At 40.2% G+C, this 17,042-nt stretch overlaps 1 protein-coding gene across 1 annotated transcript; it reads left to right on the top strand.

The window, feature by feature from the left end:
- Positions 1 to 15,593, top strand: LOC311487331 (protein SSUH2 homolog). The gene is made up of 12 exons (XM_084543579.1): positions 1 to 1,024; positions 3,537 to 3,617; positions 3,694 to 3,769; positions 3,864 to 3,993; positions 5,570 to 5,630; positions 6,696 to 6,817; positions 7,934 to 7,996; positions 8,081 to 8,160; positions 8,728 to 8,820; positions 9,413 to 9,518; positions 9,747 to 9,854; positions 11,017 to 15,593. Exons 1-12 carry the CDS (start codon positions 1,012 to 1,014, stop codon positions 11,152 to 11,154), a joined length of 1,071 nt encoding a protein of 356 aa, XP_084399705.1. The 5' UTR covers positions 1 to 1,011; the 3' UTR covers positions 11,155 to 15,593.
- The last annotated feature ends 1,449 nt before the right edge of the window (positions 15,594 to 17,042 follow it).

Raw genomic sequence — 17,042 nt, forward strand, 5'->3', positions numbered from 1 at the left:
GTCTTAATTTTATAACATTTCTTTTTACTATTTAATCAGCTGTATTAAAGGGGAACTCCGGCGCAAAATGAATCTGGGGTTAATAACACATGTGTACCGAGTTCGACCATTCTCTGGTATTTGTTTTCATGCATTTGTTTTGTTAGTCAAATGTGACCAGTTTTCTTGCAAACCGCTAATTAGCGTATAACGCTAGCCTTCGGGGCACACCGACACATAAAAAGAAATCGCTATTTCTATACCACTAACAAGGCTCACAATATCACCACACTTACACGGTAGCATAACTAGGGTCTCTACATGTAAATCGAAGCATTTAGAACTTTGCAAGTATACAGGCAGTTTATTAAAAAAGGAACACAGTAGCCTACCGTTGGCGTCTGGCTCGCATATCCAGGCGGGCGCCATCTTGGGGAAACTGAACTCTCTTCGTTCAGTGCTTCTCTATGCTCTCAGTGCTTTCTTCCGGCAACAGACAGTTCAGTTTCCCCAAGATGGCGCCCGCCTGGATATGCGAGCCAGACGCGAACGGTACTGTGTTCCTTTTTTAATAAACTGCCTGTATACTTGCAAAGTTCTCAATGCTTCCGTTTACATGTAGAGACCCTAGTTATACTACCGTGTAAGTGTGGTGATATTGTGAGCCTTGTTAGATTTCTTTTTATGTGTAGGTGTGCCCCGAAGGCTAGCGTACGCTAAATAGCGGTTTGCAAGAAAACTGGTCACATTTGACTAACAAAACAAATGCATGAAAACAAATACCAGAGAACGGTCGAACTCGGTACACATGTGTTATTAACCCCAGGTTCATTTTGCGCCGGAGTTCCCCTTTAACTGTCCATGTGGAGCTGTCCAGCTGTGTCTTTTATTTTGAAAATGTGGCAGGAAGTTGATGCCTTTGTCGCAGTGTGGATCATTCTACGACGTGTTGCGGCGTGCAGTTAACGGAGAGTCCAGTCCAGTGGATCATTTTATACAGAGCGGATTTTATTGTTGACGGGCGGCAGTAAGATGAGCAACCCAGGTAGGAAATGAATCACACGACACGACACGACACAACATTGCACCGTGTCATGCCACTGAACACAACACCGACGACCTTGCAACGACGCAGTCTGCACGCCCCCCGAGGGGTCCTGCAAACCATTTTAAATGGAGCAGCACCATTTAAGCAGGCTTCTCGGAATAAAGTCAGCCCTAGTTTAATAGAGCAATTTTTAGTTTAGAACATGTAAAATCGTTTTTACAGAATTGAAGCTTTTTTGTTGATCTGAAGCTTTTAGAAACCATCCAGCACTTAATGCGAGAGTTTATCCGGATTAAGAAATCATAATCGGGTTACTAACCACACAAGATAAGAGTACCAGTAACAAAACTAATAAATGAGGAGTTTATTTTTAAATTAACTCTAACAGAGTTATTGTTCGGTAATATAGCCAAAGGGTCCAATTTTTTGTTAATTCCTAGGACAGTAAACGCAACATCTTCTAGGCTTTTTAACGTCTGGTCAGACACCAGCTCAGTTTTCATACTCCTCATCTGTCTATTTTTGCCCTCTTCATATTCTCTTCACCATCTCCGTCTCCCTCTGGTCTTTTCTACTTACTATGCTTCTTCTTTACCTCCTACCCCTGCTTTCCCTTAGCCTAATTTTTACTACTTCTGAGATTTTAACAGATCCTGTTTTTCATGACTAAGACTCTGTCTCATTATATAACGCATTTGACTTTGCAACTTCCTACCCAGCATCATTTGTTCCCTTAAAATGTTCTAGACAGAGTCATAGTCAACATGTCAAATAACCTGTCTAATCTATCTGAATCTATCTGTACTGAAGGAAGCTGAAGACTTAAGTTTCCATAACACTGTACTGTACATATTTATTTATTTTTCTGAAAAAATGTCCTATGATGCTCCACTGGAAGGAACAGGTCCCTCATACTATGTGGTCAGGTGGTAAAACATCCCATTAAAAGGGAAGTAAATTTGCAGGAATTTCCCAGAGAGAACTGAGATTTAAAACACTGGTGTGACTTTATAACAATTCAGGTTTTAACATTTTAACAAGGGCTGAAATTGATTGCTGATTGATAGCACTGATGCCTCACAGCAAGAAGGTTCCGTGTTCGAATCCAGGCCGACTGAGGCCTTTCTGTGTGGAGTTTGCATGTTCTCCCTGTGTCTGTGTGGGTTCTCTCCGGGTACTCCGATTTCCTCCCACCGTCCAAAGACATGCTCATTAGGTTCACTGGTGATTGTAAATTGGCTGTAGGTGTGAATGTGAGTGTTAGCCCTGCAATAGACTGGAGACCTGTCCAGGGTGTACCCCGCCTCCTGCCCGATGACAGCTGGGATAGGCTCCAGCTCACAGGACAAGTGGTTACAGAAAATGAATGAATGAATGAATGAATGAAATGATTTATCACACAGCTTAAACACATTTTTTTTCAGTCTCAACAGAAATATTATTCATTGTTTTTGTCATTTTTTAATTGGTTTTCAAAATATTCTGGTTCCAGCTGGCAAAGTGTTTGTTTCTCATGTTTGACCATAAACTGAATATATTTGAATTTAGAGATTGGTCGCCTTAAACTGTGGGACATCTTCAGACGTTACAACGACAGAATAAACAATCAAAGAATACTCAATAATCAAGGGATCTGTAATGTAAAAGGTTATTAGTTGCATCTTTAGTCCAAAGCCCAAAGATATTTAGTTTTTAGTGATACAAATCAAAGCGAGACACAAATGTTTCTGTTGTTGTTGATTTTCATGCTGCACAGAAATCTTCTGATTACACAGAGGGGGGAAAAATAATCTGTCTTAGTCCATGTTTTCCGAAAAAAGAGAAGTGATTTTTATAAGTAATTCCTCTGCTGGTGTCGTGTTAACCCACCACATGTTGATGGAGTGGAACAGCTGCGGGGGTGTTGGGCGGAGCGGCACAGGCAGAGAGCATTACCAACAGTCAGATTGGGTCTTGTTCAGAGGACCTTAGTTCAGTGATAAAAAAAAGAAATAAATGTGATGATAGCAGGTAGCTTAACTTGAAAAACAAGAAGAAACATGTAGCCTCACTCATGCCTGTGTTAATAAAACTTGTCTAGCAGATCTAGATTGTACTGATCGCCACATTTTATCTTGTTTGTTTGACAAGATAGCCACCAGATTGTTACAGGTCCAGGCAAAGAAATACTGTAGCCACAGTTTGATTAGCTTTAAAAACACATGAAAGTTCCTCTTAATACACTCAGATTTTTGCACAGATTAAGCAAATGCGATATCATTTGTTGATTAATGCTGCTCATAGTTGTAATTTTGACCCTTTTTCTTTTTTCAACAGAGCCATTTTTGCTTTGAGACTTGAGCTAAGCTGACCAGCTACACAATGGTCATACAGACATGATTGTAGAATCAATTTGCTCATTTAAAATGCTTTAAAAGTATATTAATCATCCACAGACCTTTTCAACAACACACCTTTCCACAGCTTTTCTTGATCTGGTGTGAGACTGTTTGTTTGTTGTTTATTCCAGCGGCGTATCCTCCTCCCACGGCCCCTATGGCCAATTCGTTTGGCAACGTACCCGGCTATGAAGGCATCGGGACAGGAGGCGGTGAGCAAACTCACTCAGCTCTTAGTGAACTTTAACGTTCCAGCAGCGACTGATGAATCTGTCGCTGTTACTACAGGAGGTTACCTGCCCCCTCCCATGCCCTTGGAGCCTGTAGCCCCACCCCAGCCCGGACCTGTACCTGATGACTGGAAGTAAGACCCCACATCACCTGCATCACAACCAACGGATTGCTGTGCTATGATATATATATTCTGATTTAACGTATGATGTGTGTGTCTGTTGTAGCATCCCCTCTCTGACAGAGGATGTGGCCCGTGAGGCGTTCAAGAGCTTTGCATCGTCGCATTGCTGCTACAGTTCAGATCCAGCCAACGATGGGGTCATCACTAGCATGGAGCCGTACAACACATACAGGGTGATTATTTGTTCACACTTTTTATGACATATTGAGGACTGGTCATGTTCATCTGGTATTAACCTGTGAGCAGGAAATGGCATTCAAAATTCAAACATTAACAATTAAACTGTATGGACCAGTCGGAATTCAACATTTGCTTGTTTTTCTTTTCAATTGTTGCTGCCCCGTTGATCAATAAACGGAGCTGACAAATAAAAACGGGAAAGAGAGAGCAAAATAATGCTTATTAAATAATAATTGTGGAGCATTTAAGGCGCAGTGTCTTGAAGTATTTCAGGTTCTTTATTGTGGATGGAAAAATGACCAAATTAATTGCTGGTTGCAGATTTTGTGAAAGTTCTGTCGTTACTCTGCAGCAACAGAAAATCTGAGACCAACGTCAGTTTAGTGACTTAGTCATGAGGACTCTTGCAGCAGAGAATATCCCGCTCACATCATGACACCACCCTAGAAATACACAGTGGTGCAATACACAGAATAGATTGCGTTTGGTCCAAGTATCTTTAAATTGTTTGAACCTGACAGCCCAGCCTGGATTTGTTTTATCCTGTATGGACTTATTTCAACTTTTGGAGTCCAGTATAAATTCCTTCTTCCTTCTTGTGCCAGGGAATGCGTATGCGTCGACGTAACATCTTGTTTTAATTTACCACATCATGGACAAAAATGTGACCATGATGTGAATATTTTAATCCTCATTATTCTGAATATGTCTGGAGAACATTTATGGATTGTTGGAGAATTACTAATCATGAAAAAGAAGATACCACCCAGGTTTATATGAGCATCTTCTAATTGAAGTGGACTGTTGTGTCACTATTAGACCCTAGTCTTGAAAGTTTGAGGCAGGCACCACCCACAGATGTAACTGACACTCCTGTCCTTACTCGCTCAGTATGTTAAGGATGGGACATGTCCACACAGAGGACAGTCTTAGGCCCAGTTTAGACCTTGCATTAACATCTGACCTGTGCAATCTGATCACAAGTAGACAACTTTTAGTACCTGTGTTCAGACCTTGCATTTAAATACGCATGGGCATCCCTGTTGAGTAGGTGGTCTTTAATGTGACTCGGGACACACTGTGCATTCACACTACCAAATGAATGCAGACACATGCGACCCAGACCACCTCGAAATGTGATCTGAGATCGGATCTCTCAAATGCGTCCTCAATGCCTCCTGGGATATTCACACCTATACTTTACGCCGGCCACTTCTAATTAGATTACCCAGGACGGATTTTGATGCAAAGTCTAAAAAGGCCTTACATGTCTTTGAAGATAGTTTGACACCAGTTTATAAACATGTGATTCTCGCTTGGCTGGCATGTGACCTCAGAGACCATGTGACATTAACATGCGAGCAAACAATAATGGCATATGACTCTCTGGTCGTCTCTGTCACATGTCTGACTCAAAATGCTTTTGCTTTTACTTTAATGGGTCCTGCTGTCTGCACAACAACTAACGGTTCACTTCTACTATGTCTCTGTCACCTAAAATCAGATTAACACAATAATGTTATCAGCCCATGCAGTATCTCTTGTTAAAGTGTGTTTTCTGACCTCTAGTACCGCCTGGAGACGTTCACTGAGTCCAGGTCAACTGACTGGGCCCACAAACCTCATGAAGGTAAACACACACTTTAAGTTTACTGGTTGGGCCTTTTGGTCACACACTGGTGCATTTTGAGATTCCAGCTGAAGAAACTTCCAGTTTAATGGAAACTTAAAACCAAGTTTGAGCCTCAAAACATTTAGCTTTGTCTGTGAAAAGCAGACAAAACGGAATTAATATGTCTTAATTTTGCCAATTAAAATATGACTTAAGTGAAATAGACTAATACAGCAATCTTTTCCATCTTTGTCTTCTACCCAGAGTTTAATGAGAAGAACAGACAGGCATATTTTCGTAAAACACCTTGCAGTATCTGTAGTATGTAATAAAAGGAGCCTGAATAGTGCGGATGTTCCAGACTATGTATATAAATCCCTCATTAATAACCACCCACTACTGAGGCATGCGCTTACTTGTTCATTTGGTTATTTGTGCAGGTGGGAGAGTGAATGTATTAAAAGAGGAAGGTGGCACACTGCTGCGCATGTACGATTCTCAAAATAGTTCTCAAAATATATAAATACAGGAGATATTTTACTGCAGATCAATCTTATAATAGCTTCATATCTGCCCTTTCTGTGTGGAGTTTACATGTTCTCCCCGTGTTTGCGTGAGTTTCCTCTGGGCACTCTAGTTTCCTCCCATCATCATCAAAAAACATGGGTGCTAGGCACCGGGTCAGGTTGGCCCACAGTGGCGGCGCGCTCGGTCACAGCGGCTCAGGACTAACCCTCCATCTGACCATGTAATTTCGTTGTACAATTGTATAATAACAAATAAAGCACTTTACCTTTACCTTGTATCTTATAGTGCAGAGTTAACTGAATAAATTTACCAAGTTAAATAATTGTATGAAGAGCTACTTCACAGTGTGAAATATCCAGTTGTGGATCAAACTCCAGAAACGCTGGGTCCTACATTTCCCATAATGCAACTGTATAGTGTCTTATATTAGAGCCTCTCTACTGCGTTTGTATCCCAGCTTTCCTGTTTTGTCCAGCATGATTACATCACAATTTTATCACCACGGCAGCACGTTTTTGACTGACAGCTCGCTGTGATCTGTTGTGTGATTGACAGGTGAACCGGCTGACTTCTACACCCAGACTGCCCCCCGGCCCTGGGAGATTCAGGCCACGGCCCCTCAACTCTTCACTAATCACGTCGAAAAGATCCGTGTGCCCTACACATCCTCCATCAAGGTGACCGGACAGCGGCGGCTGACCTTGTTGCTATGGTTACTTGGTGTCCCTTTAGCTCTGACGTGGCTTTTAATAGGAACTATACAGCCAGTTAAGCGTTAGTGTTTGGTGAGCTTGAATATTCTCATAGAACTTGAGGAGATTGGAAAGGTCTAAGAGAAATTTCTAGTGATCTATAAGGAGGTCCAAGAGGACACTGAGGTTGTTCTACAGGCCCTGTAACAAGCCAAAGTAAAATCCTCAATAATCTTAGAAGAGAATATAGTGGTCTATGATTTGTCTTTGAGAAGGAACTTCCAAATACCACTGAAAAGCTTCAGGAGGAGATTTGAGTGCTCCTAGATGGGTCTCATAATTTCTTGATTTAAGGGTCCTCTTTTTACCCTGTCTGTCCATGAAGGTTCTGAAGAGGGTCCAGTGTTAGTCAAGCTACTCAAGGATGGTTTGGATGTTCAAGTGATCCTGGAGGACATTTCTTGAAGATCTTCCAGATTTACAATAGCCTCACAAAATATTCCTGGTCCTGAGAAGAGGGTGTAATTGTCCTTTCTAGAGGTTCTTAAAAACATTCCAGAAATCCAAGAAGATTTCCAAGGGGTCTATGAAGAGGTTCCTGAAGTCCAGTTGGGGATTGTGTGGCATCTTAGTGAGATCCACAAGACGGTTTAACCAGTTTCTGTAGGCCCACATAAGACTATGTGTGGTAATTAAGCAGGTTTCCAGAGGTTCTGTTGGTTGTTGAGAAGATTGAACAGTTCATTAAAGGTGTACAAATGGTCCTTGAGGCACTTTCAAATTCCTTGGGAATTTGAAAGCCTCCGGGAATCCCTTAACGTTTAAGGTATAAATGGGGAACTGAAGTTGCTTTTGAGCAAGTGTCAGAAACTTATTTTGTCCTTGAGCTACACTGAAGTCTTTTTGCCTGCTACCATAGCATGCAGGGTCTGTTCTATCACCATGGTTACCTGCTGTTTAATGAGCTCGAGCATCATCTGTGTTTGACTTTTAACACACAGCTGACAGCCACTTATACAGCAAGAGTGTCAGTGTAACTTCAACAGACAGTAGATGTTATTGTTAACTGTTCTATGTTTCTGTGTGTGTGTGTGTTTGTAGGACTGCCACAGCTGCCACGCCACAGGGACAATGCCATGTGACGAGTGCCATGGAAATGGATACGTAAGTCAATGATAATTAACCTTAGTAATAAAAAATTCTGTGAAAGCTGTAGTAGATCAACCTTTGTTTATATTGTGTCTGTAGAAGGACTGCTGGGTGTGTAACGGCTCTGGGACAAAGGACACCGGGGACTGCACTCGCTGTAATGCTACGGGCAAAGACAGGTACTACAGAGAAGTTGGGGAGTCGAGTCTTTAAACCTGCCAAACTATGCAGTGAGTTACTGACTCTACATTGTTTCTAGCAACTGTAAATCAAATGGATCATGAAGGCCATGGCTGTTAATATACAGTATATTTAACTTGTGTTACATTTTGCCCAATGCATGATTTGATCACATGATTTGATGACACAAATAAATAATGATGTATCTCTTGGTTGCTGTTCTTTACTTTGTGTCCAACATCTTGATTCTTGAGACACGCCAGAGACTATTGAAAGTGAAATGTCAAAGGCAATTTGGGACTAATTAATTGAATAATAGACTGGTGCCCATTGACAGAGCACCAAGAATGAGATGTTGTTGATTTAAGTCTGTTCATATCTGCGAGTGATATAGTGAATGGAGCAATGAGTAAGAAAAAAACCTCATTCAAAATCTTACTGTGTTTACATTGACGTGAGTCATCCCAAGTTTGACAAAATCCAGGATGTGATGTTTGCTGTTCCAAAAAAATGTGAGAAATGTTTGTCATGTCTGACTGTGTGTGTGTGTGTGTGTGTGTGTGTAGGTGCACAGTGTGTGATGCTCAAGGAACAAAGCAGTGTGAGACCTGTAAAGGAAAACGACAACTGCTGAGCTACATTGAGCTCAAAGTGGAGTGGTGAGTACCAACACAAATGTTGTTCAAGGTTTTCTTAAGGAGATTTCAGGGGATCTACCTGGGTGCTTGATGATGAGTTAGAGTGTCCATGGGTCTTTTAGGAGATTATAAAAGTTCTCTGTGGTCCTAGGAGATGCTACTGTCATTGGTGAGGTTAATATTATCTTTGAGGATGGTCTTTATTGTCTTATTTCCATGAGCTCTAGAAGGGTTTCTAGAAATCACTGGGAAAGCTCCAAAGGTCTTTGAGGGATTTCTGTTGCACCTTAAAAAACTTCTGAGGATCGTTTGTGTTTCCAGTGGGAATTGAATATGTTCTGTGAAGTTCCTGAGAAATTTAAGAGGGCCTTGAAGACCCTTCATGTTCCAGCACATATTGTAGATCTAGTTCCCGGGGGTTGTGGGTTCAGGTTCTAAGGATCTTTGAGTCCTATAGGATACTCCAGGGTTCCTTGGTTGAGCTACAGCTAATACTATGACATCGTAGACGCGTATCTCATATAGCGGAATGAATGCCATTATTTAGGCAACTCACTTAGAACACTTCGCTGCGCCAGCGCCACATACGTCAAATGTGTGTTTCTGTGTTTAGGACTAATAATGTGGAGGACCACGTGGTGGAGCAGAACTCTGGTCTGAAGGCTGAAGAGCTGCGTTCAGTCACCGGGAAGGAGTTGTTCAAGAACAACCAGTACCTGGTACACTTATACTCTTTTTGTTTTGTTCCTTTAATCTTATTAAGCCTGTTATAGTTTGTATTTGGGAGTTTAAATGTGGAATTAACATCATAACGATGCTGATTGATGCAAGAGCTTTTCAGACAGGTGTAGTGGAAGTAAAATGTTATGGGGTTAATTGAAAGACTCTGCTGGAGTTTGCTGCTGTACTGTCTCTGTGTGCTAGACTCTATGTCTGTCTCCTCTCAGCTCTACCCGCTGCTTGGGTTCCCTAACCCGGCCATTTCTGAGGCATCAGAGCGTCTCATCAGGGAGCACCAGTCCAAATATGCCCAGACCTCCAGGATCCTGCAGCAGGTACAAAGCTGACCAATACATCTTCTCTAGAGTCTGTAAGAAGGGGAAACTGTCATCTTGGTTACAGCGAAAGATAAAACTAATAGACTTACTCTTGTTGAACAGTAGAAAAGGCTATGTCTTCTAAAGAAGTTTTAATTTTGCTGACACATGAAAACTTAAAATGTTGGATTTGCTGTCTAAAAGGAGTTAAAGTGTTAATTAAATTTGATGCACAGTCATGGTTTAAAAGGTCAGTATAAGTCCCAGTTCAGACATCATTTGGGGCACAGTAGAATATTTTAACAGCAGCTGTCTGTAATGGCTCTCTACCTACCGCAGTTTCAGAACCATGAACAATGCAGTGTTTTGTTTGTGCTTCATGAGTTGGGAACACACGTTTCGTTGTAATTTATTGATAGCCTTACTGACGTTAGTTGTTTAGAGAACCTGCTTCTTCTTCTTAACTGGAATTGCAACTGATCCCTGAAAGCTTCCATACTTATCGTAATCTCCAGTAATAAAGATAAATAAAAACTCAGGTGGTTAAGGACATACTGACTTAACTCCACCTCGGCTCCATTTACATCAGCATGACTGCATCAATGTTTAACCACATAACGGTGTATTATTTAATGACAGTATATTATTTAATGACAGAATCACACACAGTGTACTCATATTAAATACTTTAATTTGTTCATTCTTGTTTAGATTCATGTCTTATTTAGATAGTTAACAATTACAAGGACAGACTATTTTAAAAGGCTCTCATTACTAATGAAGAGATCATTTACGGAAGTGGTTGTTTGTTTTATTTTGTTTTTCTGAATGAATGAGGCAAAACTGACGTAAGAGCACCCTGTTGAGTAGAAGGTTTTTAACGTCCCCCAGGATGTGGTCAAATGAGATCTGATCTCTCAAATGCATCCTCAATGCATCCTGGGTATGTTTACACCTGTATTTTATGCTGGTCACTTGAGATCAGGTTCCCCAGGAAGGACGTTGATGCAACGTCTGAACAGAGACTTAGTTGAAGCCCTGAAACGTGCTGAGGTGTCATTTTAGGCTGAGCTTTGGTAGTGCTTCCAGTCTTTATGCTAAGCTCAGCTCTCCTTACGCTAGCTGATGCTGTGTTGGTCTTTCCAAATATTTAAGATTACTCTCTCTGTGTCTTCCTCAGAGGCAGACGGTTGAGTTGATTCCCATCACCAAGGTGAACTACAAGTGGAAAAGCGGCTCTCACTTCTTCTATGTTTACGGCAAAGAGCACGAAGTCAGCGCTGACTACCCTGCAACCTGCTGCTGCGTCATCCTGTAGACGCAACACCAGTCTCACATTTACCCCACACAAAAGGTCCATTTAGATGTATAACTGGCCAATCAGCAGCATTTTAGTTTTTAGTTCAAATTTGTTCAGACTCACCGTTTGGAGTTCAAGTCAAACATTGAATTAGTTAGTAAAAACATGTTCACATGGTTTGCTGCAATCTCCTTTCAAAGTATCCATTTTGAATTTTATCTTTACTAAAAACAACGCTTAAACTTTAGCTGTACTTTCCTGAAAAAGCAAACAAACACTTTATTTTAGTGTTTGTCCTTTAGTTCTGATTGTCAAACTCTACCTCCTTTTAGGATGCTATTATGATTCAGCTAGTGAGCAAATGAGAGAAGATAATGGACATTAATTGCGGTTGCGATCCTTGGCATGAATGGCTGAATAGTTGATTAGCCAAATGAAAATTTTATCCTTTTAAGATTATATCAACCTGCTGTTGAGTCCATTATCGTCTCTCTGTGAATACTTGTGCCATTTCACAAAGGTGTTTTTCTGATACAAAATACGCCACGTCAGTATTACATGCAGAATCCTCACATATCTGAAATATTGTTGCTGTTGGTGCAGTTATTCCTCACATCTGACCTCGTATTTTGCAGCCCACACCTTTCCATGAGAACAAATAGATAAACTGTGATCACTAAAAACATGAAATATTTCCTGAGGGTGGGAAACACACTAATTCCGGCCTGACTGGTTTCTGTTTGGGTTTAACAAAATCTTCTATCCTTAGATGCTCTGTAGTCGTATAGTAAACTGGTCAACTGTGCGAGGCCAAACTTTTCTACACTGTGCATCATTTAATTAAATGAGAATGTATTAAACGGGACTGCTCTCAGAGTTAGCAGAGTTAGCATGCTAGGTAGTTTGCCTTATGTCCATCAATGTGCTGTCAGCTTACTGCCTACACACAAGGTCTGTAGAGCAGTTTATACTCTGACAGCAAAACATGTTTACTAAAACCACATAGGGACACATAGCTAATAAAGTACTTATTACATTTCGCACCCTTAGCTTCAATGTATCCTCATTGTAACCACTATAACCACTGTCACACTTGTCAAATTTTGATTTTCGTCAGCCTTTTTCTGCGAGTGAATCACTATTTGTGGTAAATCCAGTGAAATCGTTTCATTTTTGCCACAGGCGTTTCACAATTTATATTCTTTATGTTTACATACATTGAAGTTAACATTTTCGCTACAGAAACATTTGTCACAGTGCCTGTTGAATACTTTACCTGATGTTTTTTACTGAAAGTTTGTAGTTTTTTTTTTTCTAAATCAAATGCAAAACTGGATTTGTTTGAGTTTTTCTTGAAGACGTTTCATCAATCATCCCAGTGACTTCTTCAGCTCACAAGACTTGAGTGTGTCCCCTGAAATCTTTACAGTTTTACAGTCTTTCATACCTCTGATTATTTCATACAGAAACTACATTGTGATTATAGCAGTATGATAAATGCCATTTCATTTTTCCTGAGCTCCAGTAAAGCCTCTCTGTCAGCTTTCTTCTTTGCTTTAACTGCCAGGCACCGAAAGGCATTCTGGGTAGAAGAAAGGAAGAAAAAGAGGGATAATTGTTGTGGCCTAGAGGCTGTTGGTGACAGACGATGATTAGAAAGTTCATTCTGCTGGAAAATCCCTCCGTAACCAGAAACTGAACACTGGCTGCCAAGGCTTTATGTTCCTTTTCCAACTATTTGATACTTGAGAAATAAGTAGAATGTACGGTTTTATTAATGTGGTTGGATGCTGAGGTTCAGGTACAGGACAGGTTGTGGGTTTTCTAACAGTTTAAGGGCTAATACAGTATTTTTTGGTTAGATGTATAGGCGTCTGTTTTCTGAGGATCCTGGTGCTAGACATAACTATTCAGTTAATTGACTTTAGTGCATTAGCTAAAAACTATATATTGCATCCTTATATTTCTTCTGTGTTATGTTTTACTTATAGTTTACAGTTCTGTCCACAGTTTTACAGGTTTTTCTATTATGCTGATACTATAGGGAAAATGTTTGTTGTTGTGCAGGATTACGAGTGGGACGGTTAGCAACGAGCAGCGAGTGGTGTTGCTGTATCTTGAAAACTTTTACAGACTGACTTTCACTCCACTAGCAAAGATTTACTATACAGATTGAGTCATGTTTGCAAAGGAGCTCAGATCTACTGCCGCTAAGTTTGTCTCACAGCTTCATATTAACATTTCACGTCAGGACAAATATATGGAGTCTGTCTGTTTAAAGTTCATGAAACTCAAAGCCAGTGGTCGTCCGTTTGCTGGTATTGTCTTTGAGAGTCCTAGTTTTGGCTGTGTGTCCCGCAACGTTAGTGCTAGCCCTACCCCGTTGGCAGCATTTCAGTCGATTCAGCATGTTGACTGGGCACTGGAATGAGCTATTTAGGTAGATTGGCTGTTCAACTTAGAGAACTAGTGCACGAGAAGAGAAATGAAAGTTAGCAAAATGCCAAAGTTTAAGGGGCACACACATCCACACAGAAACTAAATGTTTACTAAATGTTTGCCAAAGTAATTTTTGCATACAAAAGACATTAATTGCTACAAATGTATTAATTAGTTGTCAAAAGAGTTGAAAGATGAGACTCGCTCAAAATTCACAGTAGGGTGTTTTTATCACTATGCAGATGATGGTACTTTTTATTGTATAGTTTTTAGTCATCAACTATTCCCAGTGTGGGGTGCTGTGACGCAGTGATCCGACAGTCGGCCATTTGCCGGTGTTGGACCTAGTTTTTGTCACTGATTGAACAAATGTCAGCAGAGATGCAGATTGGCAGATTACTCATTTTGGAGAACCAGTGCACATGAATAGAAATGAAAGTGATGAAATTAAACAAAATGACAAAAGTTCAAAAGGTTCTCATTTATTTTATTTTATTTTTGTCTCATCTGAACATACAAATTCAAAATATTTTCACAACAACATGGTCATCTCGAAAGAAAAATCTCTAGACCAAATGATCATTATGATTTAGGAGATGTCAGCCCTCTACAGTCGTTTGTAGCTTTTCCTAGCTTCCTAACTGCCCAGCTAATAATCTCTTTGGCTTTGTGTTTTGATGTCAGATGTTTGTACCTTAAAGGGGAACTCCGGCGCAAAATGAACCTGGGGTTAATAACACGTGTACCGAGTTCGACCGTTCTCTGGTATTTGTTTTCATGTATTTGTTTTGTTAGTCAAATGTGACCAGTTTTCTTGCAAACCGCTATTTAGCGTATAACGCTAGCCTTCAGGGCACACCGACACATAAAAAGAAATCGCTATTTCTATACCACTAACAAGACTCACAATATCACCACACTTACACGGTAGCATAACTAGGGTCTCTACATGTAAACCGAAGCATTGAGAACTTTGCAAGTATACAGGCAGTTTATTAAAAAAGGAACACAGTACCGTTCGCGTCGGGCTCGCATATCCAGGCGGGCGCCATCTTGGGGAAACTGAACTGTCTGTTGCCGGAAGAAAGCACTGAGAGCATAGGAAAGAGAGTTCAGTTTCCCCAAGATGGCGCCCGCCTGGATATGCGAGCCCGACGCGAACGGTACTGTATTCCTTTTTTAATAAACTGCCTGTATACTTGCAAAGTTCTCAATGCTTCGGTTTACATGTAGAGACCCTAGTTATGCTACCGTGTAAGTGTGGTGATATTGTGAGCCTTGTTAGTGGTATAGAAATAGCGATTTCTTTTTATGTGTCGGTGTGCCCCGAAGGCTAGCGTTATACGCTAAATAGCGGTTTGCAAGAAAACTGGTCACATTTGACTAACAAAACAAATACATGAAAACAAATACCAGAGAACGGTCGAACTCGGTACACATGTGTTATTAACCTCAGGTTCATTTTGCGCCGGAGTTCCCCTTTAACCTGCCTTCCTGCAGTACAGCAGAGCTCCTGTAGAGGTCGATCTGTTTCTCAGCTCAGGCTTTTATTACAACTTGTTTATTTGTAACACTCAGGATGAAGCCACTTTTATAACCTTTACTCTTAACCTTGTTTTTTTAATGCTGGATTTACTATATATGACATATACTGTTCATTTCTGTTTTTACAGTTTGCTTCTGATCGGTGGCCTTTTCAGTGGAACACATAACCAAACTAATGTTCCCATTTTCTTTTCAGCATTCAGTGTCTGTTTTGTAATTGTTTGCACCTACTTCACAGATGTCATATCATTCTTGAACATATCATTCATTTATATGCATTAAACATCTATAACTGACGTGAAGCTGCTGGAATGTGATGAGCTTTAAAGTACTACTGTGACTAACACGCATTTCTGCTGCCAATCAGATGGACATATTCATGTTGTTAACAGTAGTATTGTCTAATAGTCGATTGTTAATCATATGTTACCATTCAAAAATAAACTCTGAGACTCATCTGCTTCTGTCGGATCTTCTTACAGCCACAGAACTCCTTCAGGAAAAATAATATTTTGAGGTGCTGATCCACCATAAGGCATTAATAAATGTGATTTAAAGTTTAATATAATAAATATTAAGGGTTATATTTAGATCATTACAGATTGTTTAACTTCAACCTTAATATATTATTTTATTATGTATGACCCAATTTAGAGCATATTAGCAAAAGCTTCAAGGCTCCCAAGTAAGGCTTATTTACCAAGATAATTTGTGTGGAAAAACCTAAAATGCAATAATGACGTATTAGAAATACGTACATTGTGAAGACTATCAAGTTTGGAGCTTCAACAACTGATTGATTTTGAAGAAAATTAAGAAATTTAATTTAATAATTCCGCCTTTGACAGTTGAACTATCCACAGAGGCTAACAATTTAACGGGCTAACGACCAGGAAACTTAAGAAATGCAAAGATATTAAAGGAGGTGAGGCCGCTGGTAATATGACTGTTTTTCTCAGACATGATAGTTGCAAACAAAACTCTAATTAACCATATTATAACTTAACTTACCATCTAACTCCTACATTTCTGCAAACATCAGCAAACACAAATGTAGACTGCAAGAAAAGTGGACACCATGACAGCTCCTGAGTGAAGCCAAAGTGTATAGTGCTCCCCCTGGTGGCTGACTGCAGAATATGTCATAACCTCCACCTCCTCCATATTAGTGGACGGGACTTGGGCCAAACTAAAAGTACCAGTACACGTTAAATAAATGTTTTCCGATGGTTTCTGTCAGTTAAGGCAGTTAATATAATGCCGATATATGTTTAAGAATCTGTTTTTCTGAGAAGTTTAATTTTAGTTATTCAGTTATTTGATGCTATAAAAAGGAAAAAACAGGATGTGGCATCATGATAGACAGCTGTGATAGACACTTGCAATTGACAATTGCGCCATGAAGTGATCCCGAATGTACTTGTGCCCACCTTTTCGGCAAAATAACTGTTAGTCTGTTTGAACCTACAAAATGAAACTGTACTAACTAGCCTGGATCTGAGGGATGTTTGTAGTTTTTCAGTTAAGTAAAATTTTTGTTTTGTCTGATTGTAAGTCAGTTAACGTAGCCTAAATAACTAGCTAACTAAAACAACATAGGCTCTGTGGGGAAAAAAGTCAGCAGCTGGTCTGTAACATTCACGCTTCATGCTTTAAAATAAATAAGTGCAGTGCAAAATCCAACATTTCTTTGTAACTGACGGAGGTAGAGCACAGCACAGTATTAACCAGATGCAAACATGAGTGAGTCTTGAAGAAGTATGAATGCCGGATCGGGGTCTGTAGTTCTACCTCAGTTCGACCAATGGGAGGAAATGGAGACATGCCTTCTTTTTATTTTAAAGTCTTTGGTCACAACCTGTGAAGCCAGAATTGTGTATCTTAAGATTTTGGACTTTGAGTTGGACAAGACAGGAGCACTT

Source organism: Chelon labrosus (genome assembly GCF_963514085.1).
Source record: "Chelon labrosus genome assembly, chromosome: 4".
NCBI classification, from domain to species: Eukaryota; Metazoa; Chordata; class Actinopteri; order Mugiliformes; family Mugilidae; genus Chelon; species Chelon labrosus.

Excerpts from the sequence above, each read along its gene's own strand:
- LOC311487331 (XM_084543579.1), top strand. Across the intron at positions 3,770-3,863 it reads CCTGTACCTGATGACTGGAA|CATCCCCTCTCTGACAGAGG; the intron begins GTAAGACCCCAC and ends TGTCTGTTGTAG. Across the intron at positions 9,519-9,746 it reads TCAAGAACAACCAGTACCTG|CTCTACCCGCTGCTTGGGTT; the intron begins GTACACTTATAC and ends GTCTCCTCTCAG.